At 46.5% G+C, this 21741-nt stretch overlaps 2 protein-coding genes across 2 annotated transcripts in view; one reads left to right on the top strand and one right to left on the bottom strand.

Moving 5' to 3' along the window:
• Window positions 1–9131, top strand: part of DTX4 (deltex E3 ubiquitin ligase 4) — a 33811-nt gene extending 24680 nt beyond the window's left edge. The window contains exons 8-9 of the mRNA XM_024749482.1: window positions 2064–2153; window positions 5302–9131. Of these exons, the coding sequence (XP_024605250.1) occupies window positions 2064–2153; window positions 5302–5535 (324 nt within the window). The 3' untranslated portion in view covers window positions 5536–9131. The remainder of the gene's footprint in view (window positions 1–2063; window positions 2154–5301) is intronic.
• Window positions 9132–9840: 709 nt separating this feature from the next.
• Window positions 9841–13784, bottom strand: MPEG1 (macrophage expressed 1). Its single transcript, XM_024749218.1, has one exon. The coding sequence runs from the start codon at window positions 13687–13689 to the stop codon at window positions 11536–11538; it is 2154 nt and encodes a 717-aa protein (XP_024604986.1). The 5' UTR covers window positions 13690–13784; the 3' UTR covers window positions 9841–11535.
• Window positions 13785–21741: the final 7957 nt, after the last annotated feature.

Below are 21741 nucleotides of genomic sequence, written 5' to 3'. Positions count from 1 at the left end.
TTGGGAGACCACTGCGATAATTTAGCTTCCAGTCATGAAAAAGGGAGGGCCCGGGACCAGGGAGATATGGTTGGATGTGAGGGCAAGTGAGACTTCTGGGTTGATTCTAGGGCTGCCAGGGAGGGTATAATAGGGCCAAGGATGAGAGTACGGGAGTCCCGAGAAACAGCCAGTGGCCTTTGGGGGAAGTAGGGCAGACTGACATGGGCAAAGTCGGGGTGGGGCAACCACTTTAGAGGATGTTCTTTGTTCCTGGACCCCAGGACCAAAGAACGGGGAGCCTGCACTAGGGTATAGAGGTGCCCACCTGCTGCCTCTGGAGGTGCCACGGCTCCCCTAGGAAAACCTTGTGTCAAAGGAAATGCATCCATGCACTGTCCTTACAGCCGTTCCGTAGACCACCCGTGGGAGTGGGTAGCAGAACCCTCAGGGCAAAGTCCATTCCTGGAGACCCCAGGGACCACACAGCTTGGGCTTTCATGAGGAGTGAGGCCCTGTAAGCTCTGCCTTCACTGCAGACGATGATTCTCTGGGGGAGAAACTCTGAGCGGGGCCAAGGCAGAGTCGTGACTGCTGAGCTTGTCACCGTGCGGGGAGCACACAGCCTTGGTGGGCTGGTGCCAAGCAGGTGTCTGTGTTGGCCGCATAACAGGCAAGTCCCGGGCAGGAGAGGAGCGGGCAGAACCGTGGTGAGAATCGGCCATCAGTTTGTCCAGCCTGGCTTAGAAACAGCCGTGGCCGTGGGAATGTTGTAAATGTGATTTCGTAAGAATGTGAAATTCAGAACCTTCAAGTCCCGCGTCTCCCAGAAGACACTGTTGCCTCTTTCCGTTCCCTGTAATCTTTCCTTTCTCTGAGACTCCACTCTACCCATCGTGCTGTTCAGTTTGCAAAATCATACATGATCCTGAGCCGCGCCATTAAACAAGATTGTTTTAATCACAAAATTTTAAAACCATTCTGGAACTGTCGTCCCTAGTAAGAGAAAATGGAAAATCTGTGTTTTCTTGAAGTTTTGTCACTCATTCATTCATTCCTGCATTCACTCGCTCATTCGTTTGTTCAGCCAGGATACGGTTACTGATCTACGGTGTGAGAGCTTGTACCAGGAGCTGTGTGGAATTATCAATATTATATTGGCTTCATCTAGAAGGGATTTTAAAAAAGGGTTTCACAGACTCTGAGGGGGGCCAGGGGCGCTCAGAAATTATAGACAAACATTGTGTGTAGGGGGAAAATATGTGCATTGTTACTGGGAGAGAATCCCTCATTTTTCATGAGCTTCTCAAAGGGACCTGTAGACCAATCTGAACCCTGATTAGGAAGCCTCGTTTTTGGCTAAATTCTGCTTCAGTTTCTTTCCCACCTGGTGGCTTGAGACCACTTGCGTAATAGGGGTATTGGATGATGACAGTTGAAATGTCAGAAGATTTTTACTCGTGAATATGCCAATGTATATTGTTAAATAAGACAACAAACCAAAACCCATGAGGACAAAGGAGAAAATACCCAAGAATCATTCAGATAATTCTGATCGCATGGCTCTTGGCTCAAAGCTCACAGGCACTTATGTTATTCTGAGTAGTTTAGAGGTCAAAAAAGTCCAGAGTATGCTTCAGGAAACCTGGGCTTAAGTTTTGGCAAAGCCATTAACATAACGGAAGTCATTTAACCTCTGGGGCTGCAGTTTTCCTCTCTTGTAAAACAAAAGAGCCAGAATAGATGATGATGAAGGTGATAAACAGCTGCTCGGCTCTGAACGTGCGCCTTAACATTCAAAACGGTCCCACATCTTCCTTATTTAAGGGGTAGGGAATTAACACCCCAAGGGAGAGCAGCTCCAGCTAACACAGCTGGGAGGCAGCAGCGCTGGGTCCAGAGCCAGGTCCAAGGACTCGAGTATGTGTTAAACCACTACTCCCACCGCTCTTTGGGTCTGTTCTCTGTCTAGACTCTGTGGCCATTGGTATTCATCATTATTTGAATCGATCACAGCCTGCACCCCCTGCATCCAAAAGATTTTGAAAAATGCTCTTTGCTCTCTTTTTTTTTTCTGCTTTCAGGGGCCAGAACACCCAAATCCTGGGAAAAGTTTCAGCGCCCGTGGCTTCCCACGACACTGTTACCTTCCAGACAGCGAGAAAGGGAGAAAGGTGAGAGCAGGTTTCAGCGAAGGGCTGGGGAATTTACTTGTCTCTTAGGGCCTCAAGTTTGCTCCCTACGATGCTAAACAGAACTGGATCTCCTGTAACTCTAGGTGCCCATGTAGCAAAGTCATAGTCAAGTCAACTAGAAGTAGGATGGATATGTTTAGAATTTTATTTTTGCAGGGTGGTGGGGCCTGGGCTTTTGGCTTTTTCCTCTCCTGGATTTTACTGGCAATAATTCATCTATTTTAGGATCCTTCCTCTAGAGCTTTGCTGCCTAATGGCAGGTCCTGGGACCAGCACCAGTGACAAGACCTAAGAGTCTGATATAAATGCAGAACCTTAGGACCTACGTCATTTTAACAAGATTCCAAGTGATCTGACAGCATATTAAAGCTTGAGAAGCACTGCTCTGGGGCAGGGATCTTAATTTGTGGAATTTTATTTGCTTATTTATTTTTAATGAATACTTTTATTTTCCCCAAAAGAGTAGAGGGAAAAATCACTGGGTTTCTGGATTCTTAGTGATTCCCGGTGAGGCTTCGGTGGTTCCATGAACTCTAAAATTAGAATTAAAATTTCATGTTCATTTTCCTGTGGATAAGGCCAGAAAATCATTGTATTTTCAAAACAGTCCCTGATCTCAAAAGTGAAAAGAACCGTTGATTTATTGAACGGGAGGTGTGCCTTTTTTAGCTTTCTTTAGGTCACGCTGTGTAACAAACAACCTCTAAATCTCAGTGGCTTCCTTCAACCACTGTTTATTTCTCATGTACTTTGCATGTTAGTGGCTGTGTCTCAGTTGCTGCTGTGGGTCAGCTTTCATCTGCTCCATGTGGTTTCCTGTTCTGGAATCCAGGTCAAAGGAGCAGCCCTTCCGTGGTCCATCCCCTTCCCGTGGAATGAGGCAGAGGACCAAGAGAGAATCCAAGCAGTAGTGTACAATCCCATTAAAGCTGCTCCTGGAAGCTTGTTACTTCCACTCACCTTTCATAGGCCCCAGCAAGTCACGGACAAGCCAGACAAGGAGCTGGTGCCCTGCCTACAGGGAGGCCCCTTGGCAAAGAGTGTGGCTCATGGCAAAGAGCGTGGCTATAGTCTCTCAGAGGGGAAGAATCAGATAGTTCGGGACAATAAGAGAATCAACCATATCATCCTGAAGAGGTGCCCAGTTCAGTGTCCCCAGATTAGGAGGCAGGGCCAGTCCTGATACCTGTTCGCCCTGAACAGCCACGTCTCTACGCTCGAGATCTACAGCTCCAACTGCTGGCTAAACATCTCCACCATCAAGTCCTGCAGTTAAAGTTAGGATCCTCTTGCCGAGAGCTGCTCCTCCACCAGGCCTCCCTCTTCACGTTAATGACATACTCTGCATCCCTGGGACCAAAGTGGACACATGAACATCTCGGACTCTGGCTCTGAACCACACATTTCTCCCTGCACTGCCCTCCAAACCGCTTGAATCCTTTTCTAATCCTGCCACTGCCAACCTAGTTATCTGTCACCAGAATAGTAATCCTGAAACACAGTTTCTGGCATCACTCCCCTTGCTTAACAGAAATAAAGTGAGAGAAAACAATACAAAATTGTTAGGATGGCTTTCCCTTCCTTCTTCACAAGGACAATCTGCTTGATATACAAGACCTACTACAGTGTGGGTCCCCTCTCACCAATTCCTCACCCTCATCCCTCCTGTCTGCTGTTCCCCGATGCTAACCTTGGGCTCCTCTGCAGAGCAAAGTAATAAGAGCATGGGCTTTGGAGCCAGACGAGCCTGGGTTCAAATCCTAGTTCTGCCATTTACCAGCTGTGGAAACTGACGTAAAGTTGACTTAATCTGTAAAAGAATGGTGATCACTTCTAGCTGTATGGACAGGATGTTGTAAGAATTAAATGAAGGTCGCGTTTGTAACGTGCCCAGTGTGGTGGCAGCGCTCTTAATTATCCATGCCTTGGATGATATGTATTTCCAGTGTCTATACGTCCTGCTCTATTAATATGCCTCATATCCTCCCCTCTCTCTGAGATCAGCTCAGAAGCAGCCTCTCCATGGAATCTATACTGAGCCCCACCTGAGAGTCAACAGAGACATGACTGAGAGCAGGGATGGGAAAGTCAAGCAGTCCTGAAGCCAAGGCCCCCTCTGGTACTTTCTAGCTGTGACCAAGGCAAATCTTTTGTCTTCTGAGCCTGTTTCCTCTTCTGCGGAGAAGGGATAATGAGTATCGTGTCTTGGCCAATTATTATAACCATTACATGACCCAGTGCCTGGCATTAGTAAGTAAACACTCAGGAAATGGTAACTCTTAGTTTCAAAGCCTGCTACTCTTATTACTATTAAGATTCCCCACCTCCAGCTCGCGCCATGGTTATAGTCATTCGGTTTTGAACCCAGTGCATTTTAATCGGGTGCCGCCTTCATGCTGGTCAGGGCGTCAGGCATTCATCTTAACAAAGATTTTTCTAATGCAGCTGAATTAGAACATTCCGCAAGCCCTAACGCCTCTCTGAGCCTCACCTACAAAACAGAGATAATATTAGTGCCTGCCAGACCTGCCTCAAAGGGTGGCTGTGAGGATCAGATGAGAAAATAAATATGAAATAGCCTGGAAGAGGTCAAAACGCTTCCACCATGTCCTTGGAGAGATATTCCACAACTTTAGCTGTGGATCGATTAATACCACATTCAGGTGTTGGTGATGGCAGGGGGGAGGGCATAGCTCAGAAGATCTCAGATCATAAGTGCCTTGGATGCCTAGATCCCAGCTTTTAATACGCAGCTACGATGCTTGCACCTAGCATTTGTTGAGTAGGTGTGCCAAGCACTACTGTGAAAGTGCTTTTCACATAGTACTCCCTAAGTTGCGCTCAACCTTCAGGGGTAAAGCGTACCATTGCCATTCTATAAGTAAGGAAATGAAAGCTCAGAGAGGTGGTGTAACTTGTCCACGGCCACACAGTTAGTCAACGACAGAGTCAAGACTTAACCTGCAGGTCCCTGACTCCATTTGCAAATCCCTTTCTATTCACTGTGCTGCTTAGGGCATCACGATGCAGGAGGGGCTCGGACCCTTGGGAGGACTCTCCACTTCCCAAGGGATAGTCTTGGACCACCACCGGGTGCCTGATTCTGACCTCCTGTCTTTTCTCTTAGGTCCTGAAGCTGCTGCTTGTGGCCTGGGATCGCCGTCTCATCTTTGCCATCGGTACGTCCAGCACCACAGGCGAGTCAGATACCGTCATCTGGAATGAGGTCCATCACAAGACAGAGTTTGGCTCTAATCTCACTGGCCACGGCTACCCAGATGCCAATTACCTGGATAACGTGCTGGCTGAGCTGGCTGCCCAGGGCATTTCTGAGGGCAGTACTGCCCAGGAGGCGGACTGAACCGGAGGGGCTTTGGGGTGGGAGAGGCCATGGGACCCCAGGTCAGGAAGTGGGGAGAGTCAATGTGGAAGTTGGCGCCATGCCCTCCCAACTCCCTGTCTCCCCTAATGTCCTGTCTCCACCCCCCAACCCTCCCAGCCCCAGGCTGGGGGGAGCAGTCAGAATGAATAAGGTGGTGTCATCCACAAACCTCATCCAACGCAAAGGGGACGTGGGATGAGGGTCATCCTCAGTCTGTTCCCATGGAATTTTCGGTGCTGGGTAGGCAGGGACCCCACTCACCCCCCTGAGCAGGGGGCACGGGCAGCACGCTTAGGGTATGGGCACTCCTTATCCTGGCCTTGTGAAGCCAGAGGTTCATGCCTCAGCCGGTTTCTTGCTGCTTCCACTCTGCTTCGAGAGTGGAGTTTCTGCTTTTCTCTCCTCCGCTGGAGGTGAGGGGCTCTCACTGTGCAAGACTGGGGGGCAAAGTGGTGAACCGCGAAACTGCTGTGACGTCAGAAATCCGTGCCTCGGTGTACAGCAAGGAAGCACGTCTTGCCAAGAGGGTCAGGGTGGCACAGGCTCCCGGGAGCAGGCTCAGCTCTCATCAGCGCCCTGGCTTCTCTGGGCCCTCCCTCCTCCTCCCACATTTGACCTGTCCAAAGAGGCATACAGATGGATAGGCTCTGGGGTTCCTCTCTGGGGCCGCATCCCACGATGTCTCCGGCCCCTCTCTGATCAGATCCGAGCCTGCATCCAACTTAGCATCTGAACAGTCCTCAGGGAGAGGAGCCCATAGCCTTCTTCCCAACTCATCCCAGACCAGCTCAAAGATTCCATGAGTTTCATCCAGTCACTGTGAGTGGAGCCCAGGCTGGGCTCTGTGCCATCTGTGTGCGTGCATATATGTGTATGTGCATGTGCGTGTGTGCGCGTGTGTGCACTGCTGGGCCAGGTTGGTGGAGGGTCCCATCGTCTTCTCACACTCTGTCTTGTAAGATGTCAAACCCCCATTCTGATGGGGATGAAACAGCCAGGCTGTGGGCCCTTGACTTGCCTCACCCTTTGCCAGCCCATCCCATAGTAAACTTGGACCCAGAAGAAGATAGAACTATGCTTGGGAAGATGTGTAAGGTGAGGGCTGGACTGACCCCTTTGTATATCTCTTTCAAGATGAGATCTGAGCCAGACTACGAGGGCTTCAATCTGTCTCTGTGCACATTTGCTAATCAGAGCCCGGAGGTGGTGCTGGGCCCCTCACCTCCCTCGTCGATTACAGGATGACCCAGAGCGTGAGGGAGACTCCAGCCCATTCCCAGCAGGATTGGGGCCACATTAGGGTCCAGTCCAACCTGCGTCTGGGTTGTGTCCCAAGACCCTGTCTATCCCCTCCCTGACATTCCCTTCAGCTCCTGTTAAGGAAGGGATTGTGTGTCAGGGAGGAGAGAAGGGGGACCAAGAAGGGAAACCCAATCCTCCCTTTGAAAGTGGGTTCTTTGAACTACGTGTTTGGGGGAAGTTCCTCTGGATTCTAATTCGAATTTATATACCTCACGTTTGGGGGTTTAACGTATATATATATATGCATATATATTTCATAGTATTTGGAAGGTTTTCAATGCTAGAAAGGTGGAAATGGAAGAACCTTCAAAAATGGTATTTAAGTTAGAAGCAGAAGCCAAGCTTTTCTGAGAGCGGGCTCCAAGCTGCTTGCTCCAAACGCCTGCAGACGTTTTGACTGTCGGGTGGCCAGTGGGCTCACCTGGGTGTCACCCAGCTTCTGGGTCACGCTCCCCTCCTTTTCCAAATGGCTATAGGGGTGTTAATCGGCTCCAGCAGAGGGAGCTCTGACAGGAGGAATTTCTCCTGCTGGCTGAGTTCCAGTCTCGCTCATCAGTCATTTATCTCACCAGCAGACCAGGGCCTGAGTTCACGGCACCATGGGGCAGTTTCCTGCCACAGTGGGGAAGGAAACATCTGAACTCAACGGAAGAGACGTCCCTGCAGCTTTTGATGTCACGTCCATGCCCTTTGCCAGGCTAAGGCTACGCCGTGCCAGAGATGAGCCACATTATAAGCCTCGTACCATCCCTACCTCCATTCAGCACCCTTGTCAAGTATCCCCTGGGTTCCTCACCCACAGGGGATGAGGAAACAGACTGAGCGTCAGCGGGTAGATAGAGCTGTGCAGTAGGAGATGGGAAAGAAAGAAGAATGCTTTGACAACCAGCAGAGGGCCGTGGGGAGAGATTGATTTCCCTGGATCAGGCAGAAGAAGGTGTGGGTGGAGAAGGGGACGGCCAGGAGCAGAAAGAAGAGGATGCAGGGAACATGTAAGGCAGACAGTGTGCCAGGGGCAATACCCCTTTGAGAGTTCATCTTCGTACCTTCAAGCCTTCCCCCCCCCAAGGGCGCTGATAGTATCGGCGCCCCGTGTCTCTTGCTCTCTAAGGATGCTCAGTAGGGACTACCTCATCCTCATGCTGCTCTATTTGTGGGACCTTCTCAGAAGAAGGAATCTTAAACTTCCTTTCTAACACTGTGTCAGGCAAGGCGGGAGGCATTCCTTTGCCCTCTCTCTTGTGCCAACCTGGAAAGGTACAGTCTCTGGTTCGGTGAGAACCCCCTCCAGCAGAGGCCCTGTGCATCCATCACTTTGACACAGGAAGTTCTCCCACCGGAAGCCCTGCTGTGTTCCCTGCCCCGTGCAGGGAATTTCATGCCTTTCCTTTCATCATCTTAGCACCAGCAGCCTAGTTTCTCCCTTCCTGAGTCTCCAGGGATGACACATGGGATTGGAGACAAACCTTGTTATATGCTCATCCCTTAAAAGATGAATTGTGTATGTGTGGTTGTGTGTGCCTTTGTGTTTTCGTCCCCCGTTTGTAAAGCTTGGACTTCTCTGTGGTTTTATACTTGGTCAAAAGTGTTCGTCCTGGTATTGCACTGTTGTGGGCATGAGAGGATTGGGGGAAGGTCCCGTGTGGTACAAGAAAGGACCCTGTCCTCTTTCCTTGTTTGTGGCCACTGACATTGGTGGGGAGTGGGGAGGAGGTGGGTCTGGGAGAGGGCAGGTGAATGTCCTGTCGCAAATCATTGTTTGAAGCCAGCGTCTTTTGACGTCCTTGGTGTTGCTCTGTGAGAGGACATCGCCACCTGGTGCTCATGAGGTGTATGCGCAGAACAATAAATGGTAAATGAGCAACCACAAAATTGCCGTCAACCTGCTTTCTGTAGACCAGTACTCCGACCTGTGAGGCACTGCGGTTACCTCCCTAAGTCCGTAAGCAACCACAAGCCCTTCCACTGAACGGGAGAGTCCATTTTTCTAATTCTTTCACATCTTTGCTACCCACACGTTTGACCAAGTTACCTAGCTCGATTTCTTGTTCCTCTAAAGGAACAGACCATGTGGCAGGAGAAATAAGTAAGTGAAACTGTGGGGGAAAGACCGTCTTAAAAGCCATGAACGTTTGCTTCTTAAAGTTCCCTTCACCTGACTACAATATCGTGTATGTTTCAATAGTTTACAGGCTGTTGTTTTTCAAATACGTGTTTAGTATTGATCATCTCGATACTAATGAGATCACAAAAATAAAATGCAATTGCAAAGCCGCCTTTGTCACCCAAATGTGTCTCTATTTCTGATAGTCTGTGGAGTGTGGTTAGTCTTTCCACAGATGCCAGCCTGAGCTAGCCGGTCAGGAAAGCGGGATTCTGAAAGCGGAGCCTGTGAACCCCTCATGGAGGTTCTGATTCTGTAAAGTGAATTGATGAATGTAAGCCACAGACTCCCTCATTCTGATTTCCTGTGGATGAACAGTCGAACAGAGTATTCCTTAAGTATACACTTGGATGCGTATTTATGTGCAACGTTGTTAGAAGTATAAGTTGGTGAAGTTGAGAATCTGCCTGCTAATGCAGGGGACATGGGTTCGAGCCCTGGTCTGGGAAGATCCCACATGCCGCGGAGCAACTAGGCCCGTGAGCCACAACTACTGAGCCTGCGCGTCTGGAGCCTGTGCTCCGCAACAAGAGAGGCCGCGATAGTGAGAGGCCCGCGCACCGCGATGAAGAGTGGCCCCCGCTTGCCACAACTAGAGAAAGCCCTCGCACGGAAACGAAGACCCAACACAGCAAAAATAAATTAATTAATTAATAAACTCCTACCCCCAACATCTTCTTTAAAAAAAAAAAAGTCTGGGAGGCTTTAGCTATACTTGGTCTCTCTGACTCAGTAATCTTCAAAGAATTCACGGGGAAGTCAGTATTGGCAGGAAAGTGGTTAGCTTGGCTGAAACATACCCACAAAACACCCAGAGCTTAAGGAGAACATTTTAATGCTTAAGAAACAGGGGTTTGGTAGAGAGGTTGTAGAAATCGATGTCTCTGGCTGAGAGCACGACTCAAATTCTGTGAATCACTTCCCTGTATCACAGTGAGAGGTGAATGTGTGACGCCCCCTCCCATCTCCCCACAGTCTGGGATGCTTCAAGGTACTCAGAAGAAGGATCTAATATAAGCCTAAACTGTGAATGTTAATGAGGACAAATTATCCTTCAAAAAGATAACTCGCCAATGACATTTGATTTGGTGAAGAAATATGTAACTCTAAAGAATGTTGCGGAAGAATATTAACAGATTCACCCTAATAATTACAATTAGGTGACACTGTTTTTAAAATTGGGCAAAGCCCCAACTGCCAAGTAACAATCATGTATCATGCTACATGACCCAGGGAAGTCAGCCTGGAACTGAAATAAATGTGTCACAACTGACGTTGGATGGCTTTTTCGTTTCATTTAAAAGAATTGATTTGATCATGTCAACACCCTTTCTGCTGGAAAAGACAAATAAGGGTAGGGTACCTAATTGGTAATTTTTTACTCTGTTTAGGTTTTAGGGATGAAGTGCTACTTAGGTGTGGGCTTACTTTGACTTATTGTGTTTTTCTTGTCTCCTACCCCCAGAAAAATGCAGACTTCTTGTTGGAATGTGGTGTGTGTGTGTTTGAGGGTGTGTGTGCGTGTGATGGGGACGACCTGAAGGGGGGATGGCCATCCATGGAAGAGAAAGGGATTGTACCTTGGTAACAGAAAATGAGATGGTAATGCTTGATCTATCCAAACCTGCAGCTCCTTTCTTTGCCCATTTATGATGAGCTAAGAGGACAAAACCAAGTAGTTGGCTGTGGGTAAGAATTTCAATTTCCCATGAGCACCAGACTCTTTTCTAGTTTTTACCCTTTCTTCACTCACTCCTGGTCTCCAAACCATCCCTTCTCCCTTGACCTCTTAATAGAAGTTTATATGTTAAAATGTTTTCTGAGGACTTTATGACCCTAGTCTGAAGTCCAAGAGCGGCCTGGTCTCAGTAAGTCTTAACTGTGGTGAAGTTGGAGAAAGTGGGCCTAGTATAGGCACCATCTCTCGGTTCAGATGATGTTGAGAGGACCCAGAGGAGATGACACAGTTCATCAATTCAGAGCCCTCAAAGCCGAAAAGCAATTGTCAAGCAGGACCTCCTGTGTCTTCTGGGGGCTCCGTCCGCCTCCAGGAGTATGAAATCCAGACAGCTTTTTAAAAACACAAAATAGTGGGAAGGTAACACGTAAAGGCATACATTCTTAGAGCTCATGAATTGGAAACCATGGCTGACCTCAGATTAAATGCGTCTTCAAATTCAAATATCAACATTCTCCCTCCTCTCTTTTTACACATGGGCATTCAGGTGAAGACACTTACTGACGCAGGTAGAGAAGAGACACCTCCCTAGTGTTTTAGGCTCCAGGAGGACTTTTGCTTAAAAACTCACAACTGTTCTCCAACTTCTCCCACAACTTTGTCCACGTACCTCTATTCATTTTCTGGCCCAAAGACCTAAGAAAGTCCCAAAGTTATACCTGCCTTTCGTTGCATTTACCACATCAATACTTAGGAAAGCAGAAGTGGAAAGAGAAAATGAAAGACGTGTTTGAAGCTCTGGCCGGAGACAAGAGAAATAGTTTCCTGGGAGAGCCTAGGCTGGACTCTGCGCCTGTTCTTGGTCGAGGGCGCCTCCATTCACAGCCGTGCCTGTAACCAAACTCTGCCTCTCGTCTTGGACCGCCTGGTATCCCCTCTTGTTGTACTTCCGGGTGCCGTAGATGGCCAGGGCAATGACAGCTGCCAGGATGGTGGTGACCCCCAGTGTGACCCCGGCTGCTGCCCCTCCAGAGAGACCACTACCGTCCCCATGGATGACCTTCATGGCCCGGCGAAGCTCGAGAGGCTCTCCGAGCCTCCACTGGTGGGTCTGGGAATCTTTAATCCAGGAGCTTGCAGTCTCAAGATTAGTCACTAGGACAGTGTTGGTGGCAGCCTGACTCATGAGGGGTGGTTGGGTGTAAGGTGGGAGCCTGACGGGAGGCAGAGACCCTCCTGTAAAAAGCCCGGCTTTGACGCAGTAAGACACTTGGCACCCATCACTGATGAGGGCTAGGTGTTGGCTGAAACCCCCTGGACACTTTTTTAGAGAAGGTGCCCCTAAATCTTTGTACATGGCAGCATCCACCAAGGGGTTCCCGGCTGCACAGCTAAAGAACCCGCCAAATGGGACGGAAAACCTATATCCCAACTCATAGTCCTGAGAGGCACATACCTTGAGGTTTTCAAAGAGTCTCAGTGGAAAGTAGCCAGCTGGGCATGACTGTGCATTTGTCGAAGGGTTGATGCTCTTATCGCTGAAGAGGCCACCAAAAAGTAGTCCTGAGTTTTCAGGTACTTGGCCACTAGCCACGCACCAAAAAGCCTTAAATTCTGCCTTGGCCACCCGGAAGACATCTTCACACACCGTCTTGCAGAAGATAAGGAGGGTACACTTCCGTGAACACTCCAGGTGGTTGTAACCCTCCTCGTGGGTCTGGGAGAGCAGCTGGACTGGGGTGTAGCCCGAGGGGCAGGAGACATTCCCAGTGAGTGGATTCCTCTGCTCCAAGTTTCGGCAGAGCTGGACAACCTCATTCCCTGAGGACTGGGTGCATTCCTGGTAAACCCCGCCAAAGGAGAAATTGGTCATCTTCCCCTCGCAAGAGCCATCATCAATGTTGGCCTGGAAATTGAAGTTGGGCGAGTTGATATCTGTGCAGCCGGGGTAGGTGTTGAACGTGTAATAGCATCTCACAGCAGTTTCCACTGTCTTAGACAGCTTTTTCACCAAGGGTCCTGGCAAGTCAGGCAGCCTGTCAGGGTTGATGAAGAAATACAGAGGCAGGCCAGCTCGGTCCATGGCCACCAGGTGGTTGGTGATGCCCTGCTGCCAGGTCTGGAGGGTGATGCCTGGGTAAAAAGGAAGCCCTCCAATGCTCTGCACCCTGGAGTTGGTTCGGTTGGAGAGGTAGCTCTTGGTGAAGGCGTTCTGTGAGGTGTGGTTCTCCTCAAATTTGAAGTTCACGATGTTTAGGAAGGTGATTCCAGCGGACGCTGTCACTGCACTGCGGCTGCTCTGGCTGTCCTGGAGCAAGGAAGATCTGATGTGGTCCTCCTGAATGAGAGCAGCCCCTGCATCCACACTGGTGATGACATGGGTACCATAGTTGAGGACCAGCAGTTCCGCCAAGTAGGTGGCCATCCGCGTCTGGTTTTTCTCCAGACGCTCAGAGATGTCCAAGAGCTCCTTCTTAAACCCCCAGCTTAGCTCTGCATCTGGGTTGATTTTGACTGTGTAGACCAGGTTTCTTACCTGAACCTGGGTAGTTACAGCTTGGTCCTTCACCTGAAGGGTCTTCATCCTCTGGAACTCAGGAGAGAACTTGCCGTTGACTTTGGAAAAAAGGGAGAGCTCCATGTTGATGGAGTAGGAGGTGCTACTCTGGTAATTCTCCCAGGACTCCAGGATTTTTGAGTTCATCTCCAGGTTGCTCTCTTTCTGGGGAATGGTAAAGACCTCATCAGGGACGATGTACTGTCCATCCTCTGTGGTCCTGCAGTAAGTGTAAGTCAAGTTCATCACCCGTCCCATGTCCACATTCCTCAGATTATCCCAGCCGCCTCCAGGTAAGACTGCCAGAACAGGTAGTTTTAAGGCATTCTTGCATTTTTGAAATCCATCCTCATCTGTGTCTCCCAGAGGTTTGTTCATTTTAGCCCATGCTGCCACTGCCCAGATAAGGATGGCACCCCTGAAGCTGTTCATGGCTCAGATAGCCCCAGCCTGACACACTAGCACTAAGTGGCAGCCAGCAAGCTTGGGGCAGACTGAACTGATGGGAAAGAAAGCCGTTGCTGAAACGAAAAGTTCAGCAGTTCTCCTAAAGCCACTAGTTCCTCTTTAGGCTAATCTAATCGCAAAATGGGGAAATGAGAGTCGATTGGGATATTAAGGCCAATTGGGACTTTGAAAAAGTTGTGTGGTACTAGATATGCAAACTTAGCCCTATACCCTTACCAGTTAACTACCCTAGCTGCTGGTTACCCTGCAGCAGCAGTGGGCACTCAGAAAAACTGCAACAACACACTTTGCTGTTACCCCCAGGAGAGTTTTCCAGCTTTGAAAGAAAGCTTCGGTTTTGTTCCCTCTCTTGATGTTTCAGTTTTTCCCTGACTACTCTCTTCTGGGACTTCAATACCAGTTTCCTTTTCCTGTGTGTACAGTTGGCAATAAGTTGGTACCTACTACTATAACTTTCATTTTTTCATTCCATTGTTAAGTGCATGTAACCAGGATAGGTGCGTAAAAATGAATGGGGCTCTTCATTACTCCATTTTTTAAAGCAACAATTCATTTATTATATTATTAGGAGAAGATAATTTCCTGAATTTGTTTCTGTATGCTAATGCTAAGCCTATTAAACCCCATAGTTCAGAGCAGTGTTTCCAGGCCCATTGATCTAGAACCAGGTTTAATTGAAGCCCAGCTCTGTCAATCCTTTGGGACAACTAGTACACTTAGTGGGAACCAGGGAATCCAGAGGAGTTAATGGAAACTCCCAATTTCACCCTTATGGCTCTCTAAACCATACCATGAAACGGATGCAGTGCTGAGACTGAAAAAGTCATGTTTCCATTTACAGGTCACCTGTATGCATTCTGGAAAGAAGGGTTCAAGCACCTGAATTACCACAGATTGTCACCGATGCAGCTGACAAGTGTTTTCAGAAATAATGAGGCCAGTTGCCTAGCTTCACAGTCTGAGCACCACTAGTTATTAAAACCTTGATGTAGAGCTGCCATATTACCCAGCAATCCCACTCCTGGGCGTATATCTGGAGAAAACTCTAATTCCAAAAGATACATGCACCCCAATGTTCATTGCAGCACTATTTACAATAGCCAGGACATGGAAACAGACTAAATGTCCATTGACAGATGAATGGGTAAAGAAGATGTGGTACATACACACAATGGAATACTACTCGGCCATAAAAAGAATGAAACAATGCCATTCGCAGCAACGTGGACGGACCTAGAGATTATCATACTAAGTGAGATAAGTCAGACAGAGAAAGACAAATACCATATGACATCACTTATATGTGGAATCTAATATACGACACAAATGAACTTATCTATGAAACAGACACAGACTCACAGACAGAGAGAACAGACTTGTGGTTCCCAAGGGGGAGGGGGAGTGGGGAAAGGATGGATTGGGAGTTTGGGATTAGCAGATGCAAACTGTTATATATAGGATGGATAAACAACAAGGTCCCACTGTACAGCACAGGGAACTATATTCAGTATCCTGTGATAAACCATATTGGAAAAGAATATGAAAAAGAATATATATACATACATATATATATATGAATCACTTGTATATATGAATCACTTTGCTGTATAGTAGAAATTAACACAAAATTGTAAGTCAACTATACTTGAATAAAATAAATTTTAAAAAAAACCTTGATAGTATTCTGTGAACCCAGAAATACCACATTCTGGGTCTATTCATGCCTCAGTTACCATGCTCTGGGGAATTCACTTACATTCAAGAGGGATTAATTTATGAACCAGTGTCCATCTTCTACTTGGCTAGAGAAGCAAGCCTCTGGTTAATTTATAAATCAGTTAGTTATAAGTTTATAGCCCAGTAGAGTGATCCTAGAATTAGAAAAATTAGAGTTGAAAGCCCTTGAGTACTTCCAGTATGTCTGTTGAAATATCCAAATACTTCTCTTCGAACTGTTTCAGGGCTAGTTCATCAGAATTAGAAAACTCACTTACATTGTTATGAAGACATGCTGACAATTTCTTACTTTTTTTTTTGGTTTTAATAGATCCTGATGAGACTTCACTCTTCTTCAGTGAAAATACAAGGAAGGTGAATATAGATAATTCAATATTCAGGCGTTCCTATATCTCTAAACACTTAGTCATTGTCATTTATTTTTTATTTATTTTTTTTTTAAATATATTTTTAAAGAGATTTTTATTTATGTATTTATTTGGCTGTGCCGGGTCTTAGTTGTGGCATGCGAACTCTTAGTTGCAGCATGTGGGATCTTAGTTCCCTGACCAGGGATCGAACCCAGAGCCCCCTGCATTGGGAGCGTGGAGTCTTAGCCACTGGACCACCAGGGAAGTCCCTGTCATTTACTTTTGAACAGCCTTCCTCTTCACTTTTATCATAGCAAAAAAAGATTGAAAATGACTAAAAGAGCCAAAAAAGAGTGAAGTTATATTACATCCATATGACAAAACATTTTACAGCCATCGTAATTATATTTTCAAACAATTTTAATAACGTGAGAAGTTCTTATGCCATAATGTTATGTGAAAAAGGCATGACATACATTCAATATGACCTCAACCATGTACAAATATAACTAGAGGAATATACACCAACTGACCCATTGACAGTAATTATATCTAGTAGGTAGGTTTTATGAATTATTTAAATTTTTTCCACTCTTCTCTACATTTTGAGTTTTCAACAATGAGCATGTTTTTACTCATTTAACAAATTTTTATTGAGAATCTACCAAGTACCAAACACAGGGATGGGTAGCCATCACTTTTGCACTCAGAAAAGTAAGCAGCAAATATACATTTAAAAAACAAAAGAAACCAAATATTTCTGGAATTTCCATATTCCATATACCATATATCATTTGGAGATGGTCCAAAGCCTATGACTGTGTTTGCTGTGCTCAAGGAAGTTCTCTTTGCAATTCATGGGGGAAAAATGAAAGAAGAAGTGCAAATGGGAATTTCGGCTCAACTTAAATTTGCATGCCACCAGCAGCGGTTGGTGCTCGTAATGGTCACATAGGAGGAATCGACCTCCAAGAGTTTGACCAGAGCATTTCACCCATTCTTGTCTTGCTTTACTCTGCTCGCCAGCAACTTCTTCCACTTTTTCTTGTCCTGAAAGGCACAGGCAACCGCATTAACTCTCCAAATGGCCACTCTCAAGGGCTTGTGTCTAAAAGCTAAACTTTGGTCTCTAAAAAGGCAACTTTTCTACAAAAGTTATGCATCTGAGGGAAGAGATATGGGAACATATGTATATGTATAACTGATTCACTTTGTTATAAAGCAGAAACTAACACACCATTGTAATGCAATTGTACCCCAATAAAAAGAAAGTTATGCATCTGCGTTGCAAAAAGAGTGATTTCACTTCCTCCAAAAAGAAGCAAGAGGGAAGTCTCACATGTGCTTTCTTTCTCAGTTTGAGCACGTGTTTTCTGACACCAGCTCATGCAGAGCCAAACCATGATTCATGTCTGAGGTTCAGTTCTGTGTGGGCTTGGAGCTGGTCCAGGTGTTCCCTACTTCTGCATTTCACCTGTGGTCTGAAATAGGGAGGAACGTTTGGCTGTGTTTGCAGGGACCATCCCCTTGCTTATTTTTAGCAGGAATCTAGGAAACTGGATTTAGCAAGAGTCTGAAATCTGACAGTCAAATAGTCCCTAAATGGCTCAAAGAACTATGACTCTCAAAGACTCTGGAATAAACTTGGTTCTGGCAAATCCAGGAGGAATCAGTAACAACGGGACGATATTTTCTTTTCTGAACAGTTGATTGCTAACCTAATGCTCTGAGAATTGCTTTGCCAGCTCCTTCTCCTCAGAGACTATTCTTCTTAGCAGGACTGTTTATGTCCTGACCACACAAATCAGAACACAGTGGTTTCTTGATTCCTTTTCATCTTGTGAGAAAAAAAAAACCAGAAAGCCCATGTGAAATTCTACACATTCCCAATAAATATGCCAGAATTTGGCCACCTCGGCCATTTTATTTCTTTTCTCTATTAACATTTGTCCCTCGTGTTGTTTCTAATTCTTTTCCTCCTCAACAACTTTTCCCCTTCTGCTCTTTTTTTTCTTTTTGCCATTTCCATATTTAGGTTTGGAGGACACAAGTCCGTGATTTAAGCTGATATTTCCACTGCACTAAAGAAGGAAATCTTAATGTGGCAAGACTTCCTCTTTAAGCTACCACTTCCCTATTGCGCGTCATGGCAGACATCACTGATCAATCTCACCATTAATTCCACTGAGCTCTGAGGCTGCCTCATTATCATTCTTAGCCCAGTTCCACAGAACATTCTAAAGGAAGCCTATTTCACCCACCCCTTAAATAAATACTCATTGAGCACCTATTACTCAGGCACCCATTGTAGGTACTGTCTATTCTCCAAGCTAAGCTCCACTGGACTGAGCAGTTAGGACCAACGCGTTCCCCCTCCCCGTCAGCTTTCAGGTTTCTTAATGACACCAGTCTAATATGAAGTGTGCCCTTTTTTTTTTTTTTTTTTTTTTTTTTTTTTGCGGTACGCGGGCCTCTCACTGTTGTGGCCTCGCCCGTTGCGGAGCACAGGCTCCGGACGTGCAGGCTCAGCAGCCATGGCTCACGGGCCCAGTTGCTCCGCGGCATGTGGGATCTTCTCGGACCGGGGCACGCATCCGTGTCCCCTGCATCGGCAGGCGGACTCTCAACCACTGCGCCACCAGGGAAGCCCATGTCACACAGTTTTGAGGGCATTAGTCTGCTGTGTCCCCCTTTGCTTGACAAAACAATAAAGCTATTCTTTTCTGCTTCACCCGAAACTCTTTGAGATGCAATTCGGCACTGGTGCACAGAGGCCGAGTTTCGGCATCAGTACCTAGAAGCAGCAAATTCATAAAGACAGAAAGTAGAAAGGGGTTGGGGCAGAGAAGAATGAGGGGTGTGAAAATGCAAGAAAATTTTGACAATGTGTATTTATTTGGGGTGTTGCAGAGGCAAACTCGAACTGAAGAGCTGCCTTTTGAGATGCAGGCAAAAACACAGCTAAAGGCAGTTACACAAGCTTGAAGTCCTCTGTCTGGGTGCTGAGCAGAGAATGCTGTTTATTCAGATTGAACTACTCCCCAGATTCTCCAGGATCAATCTTTCTTCAGCTGCAGTAGCCTCCCAAACCCTCAGATACTTCCCCTGCGAAGAGTTCTGGCTGGTCCTCCAACCCCTCACCTCCAAAGACCACTTGACCTCGCCCAGGAGGAGGTCTGGACTCTGGCATAGTCTCCACCTGACCCACAGCAAGGGGAAGCTTGCTTGATTTAGCAGATACGAATGTGGGATGCCCAATTCCATTTAAATTCCAGTTAAACAACAAATAATTTTTCAGTCAAAGTATGTCCCATGCAACACTGGGGGCATACCTACACTCAGAAAAATATTCATTGTTTATCTAAAATTCAAATTTGGGAATTTCTTAGTGGTCCAGTGGTTAAGACTTGCGCTTTCACTGACATGGACTGGGGTTCGATCCCTGGTTGGAGAACTAAGATCCCACAAGCTGTGCGGCCAAAAAAAAAAATTAAAAATAAATAAAATTACTAAAAAAAAAAACCCAATAAATAAAATGCAAATGTAAGTGAGCATCCTATATTGTATCTGGAGACCCTAAACACTACTGGACCGAAAGAGGCCTGGCTTCTTCTCACTTCTGAGCTCACATGAAGCACTGGGCCACCAGAAGTGGGATGTGGCTTCTCCAGTAGTTGGTAAGAGAATACTGGATAACGCAGCCCAGAAATACAGAGGACTTAATTCCTTGTGCTAGTGACACTGAGAGATAGGAGGAATCTGGCACGTAATTTGCTCTTCGTTTCTCCCTCCAGTGGACTATATTGAGGACTGGTGGTTTTGTGTGCTCTCTCTGAGGACATTTGCGTGACTAAACAATTGTCTGCGTCTTTCCTTAAACTGTGATCAGCTCAGTAATACACCCTCTTAGGCTTCCTTTGTCTCCTTTGTTGCCTTACCTCCCTTTTCCTTTTACATTTGCTGCCCTGGGATTGTACCTCCCAATGAAACATTAATCAATGTAGAGTATTAATTAATATTATAATGTTCCTCTATGTGCTCCATAGCATCCCTTACATTTATCACTATTTTAAAGGACTTCTTGTCTGACTCTCTCCCCTAGTAAACTGTAAGCTCCTAATGGGAAGAGATCATGTTTTTTTCGGTTCATCATTGTATCACCCGAGGCTGGTGCTATATCTGGTACATAGCAGATACCAATCAATATATGTTACTATTGAATGAATAAACAAGTGAATAAAGCCAACACAGCTGATAATATTTCTAGAACATGTCCTCAGTAAATCAGGTCCTGAGTGGTTGGGAATGAATACTTGAGCTGAAGCAAAATTATTATAGGATTTTTGTTTCAACTTACATTAGTATCTCTGAGCCTAGCTTGCGTGACTTGTATTTCTTATTACAAAATTTAATTTGGTTTTCTGGTCTGTCATTGTGTCTTGGTGAATTTGGGAGGGCGTAAGCTTAGTGTCTTACATAATACATGAATCATAAGAGCCCAGACGGAATGTTCCTATGTGCCAACTCCTTCTGCCTTATTTACATCTGATCTGGTATTGAAAGCTCTGATCCTGCAGGACTGAGCCCACACCTGCTTGCATACCCACCTTGGTTCCCATCCCTGCCAAGTACCTTCATCTAGTGAAGCTGGCCTTGGGGTACTTGGTCCTCACCCCATTCCTTTTCCCTTTCCGCCTCCCTAATCTTCCTATGCAGTGTGCAAGCAGGGCTTGCCTGGAGGGTAGAACAGAGGTTAAGAACGAAGGAGCAACGATCACAGAACTGACTTGCCCAGTTCTGATAACATTTCCATTCTGCTGACAGTCAAGAGAAGGACTAAGGGAAATAGGGGAAGAATAGGAAAGAAAAACAGGTCAGTATGATGCAAAATGGTGATAGGAGGGGTTTATTAAAAAATTCTAGAGGACCTCCCTTGTGGTCCAGTAGTTAGGACTCCATGCTTCCAATGCAGGGGGTGAGGGTTCGATCCTTGGTCGGGGAACAAAGATCCCACATGTCGTGCAGCATGGCCAAAAAAAAAATCTAGTTATTCAAACACCAAACCTGAGCTTTGCTAATAAGAGTCAGAGCCCTGATTTGGCGGTTTCCTGGGTCTTGAGTAGGCTTTTCTGCCCCCCTTTCCTCCTGGTCTTCTCTTGAAGGTAGGTTTTTAATTTCTATCTTGGGAAATTAGGGCATCGTGGGGCAGTAAAAGTAGCACAGGGTTAGAAATATGGAGACTTGGATTCTATTCATCATTCTATACTAACCTGCTGGTGACCTTAGGCAAGTCATTTCCCCTCTCTCTCTCTGTTTCCCAATATGTAAAATAAGAGGGTGTGTTGAGGTCCTTTCCAGCATCTTCATGATGCACGAGTCTGCATTCCAGTTACAACCTGCCTCAATTTGAAAGCTATGGCTGCGATCTTTTATTTTAAAAGTTTTAGAAGATTTTGTTTTGTACAAGTCATGGCGTGTATGTTCTCCCATGTTGTTCCTGCTGAAACTTCCTCTTGGTGACTTACTTCCCTGTGTGGTTTGACATATGTGACTCAAGCCCCTTTTCCACTGAGGTTTGCTGTGCAAGGCTGGTTTGCACCGGTTTGTTCCTCCAAGGTGGTTTTCATTTTGTCTCTGCTGAGGCCTTATAATCATACTGGACCAGAGTTTGTGTTAATTTCTTGGTTTGGAGTCGATGTGAACTAAGACCTTCCATATGTGTCAACACATGCCTGGGGTTCTCTGATCTCTGTTAAGATGGCAGGAATCCTAGCCATTTTCCATGGGCGCGTGGGTGGAGTTTTCCTCATCTGCAGGTAGTGGCAGAGGCAGTGCTTCTTGACTCCCAGCATGGTTCCAGCCTCCCTTGAACATTGTACGCAGGACCAGTGGCCTGGGTGATCTCCCACAGCCCTTAAAGCCCCAGTAC

Source organism: Neophocaena asiaeorientalis, unplaced genomic scaffold, assembly GCF_003031525.2.
Source record: "Neophocaena asiaeorientalis asiaeorientalis breed wild unplaced genomic scaffold, Neophocaena_asiaeorientalis_V1.1 scaffold43, whole genome shotgun sequence".
Taxonomy (NCBI): Eukaryota; Metazoa; Chordata; class Mammalia; order Artiodactyla; family Phocoenidae; genus Neophocaena; species Neophocaena asiaeorientalis.
The sequence above is the reverse complement of the archived record's forward strand: the minus strand, read 5'-3'. Positions and strand labels throughout refer to the sequence as shown.

Bases quoted from the DNA above. Each gene is read 5' to 3' on its own strand.
- MPEG1 (XM_024749218.1), bottom strand. From the start codon at position 13,689: ATGAACAGCTTCAGGGGTGCCATCCTTATCTGGGCAGTGGCAGCATGG.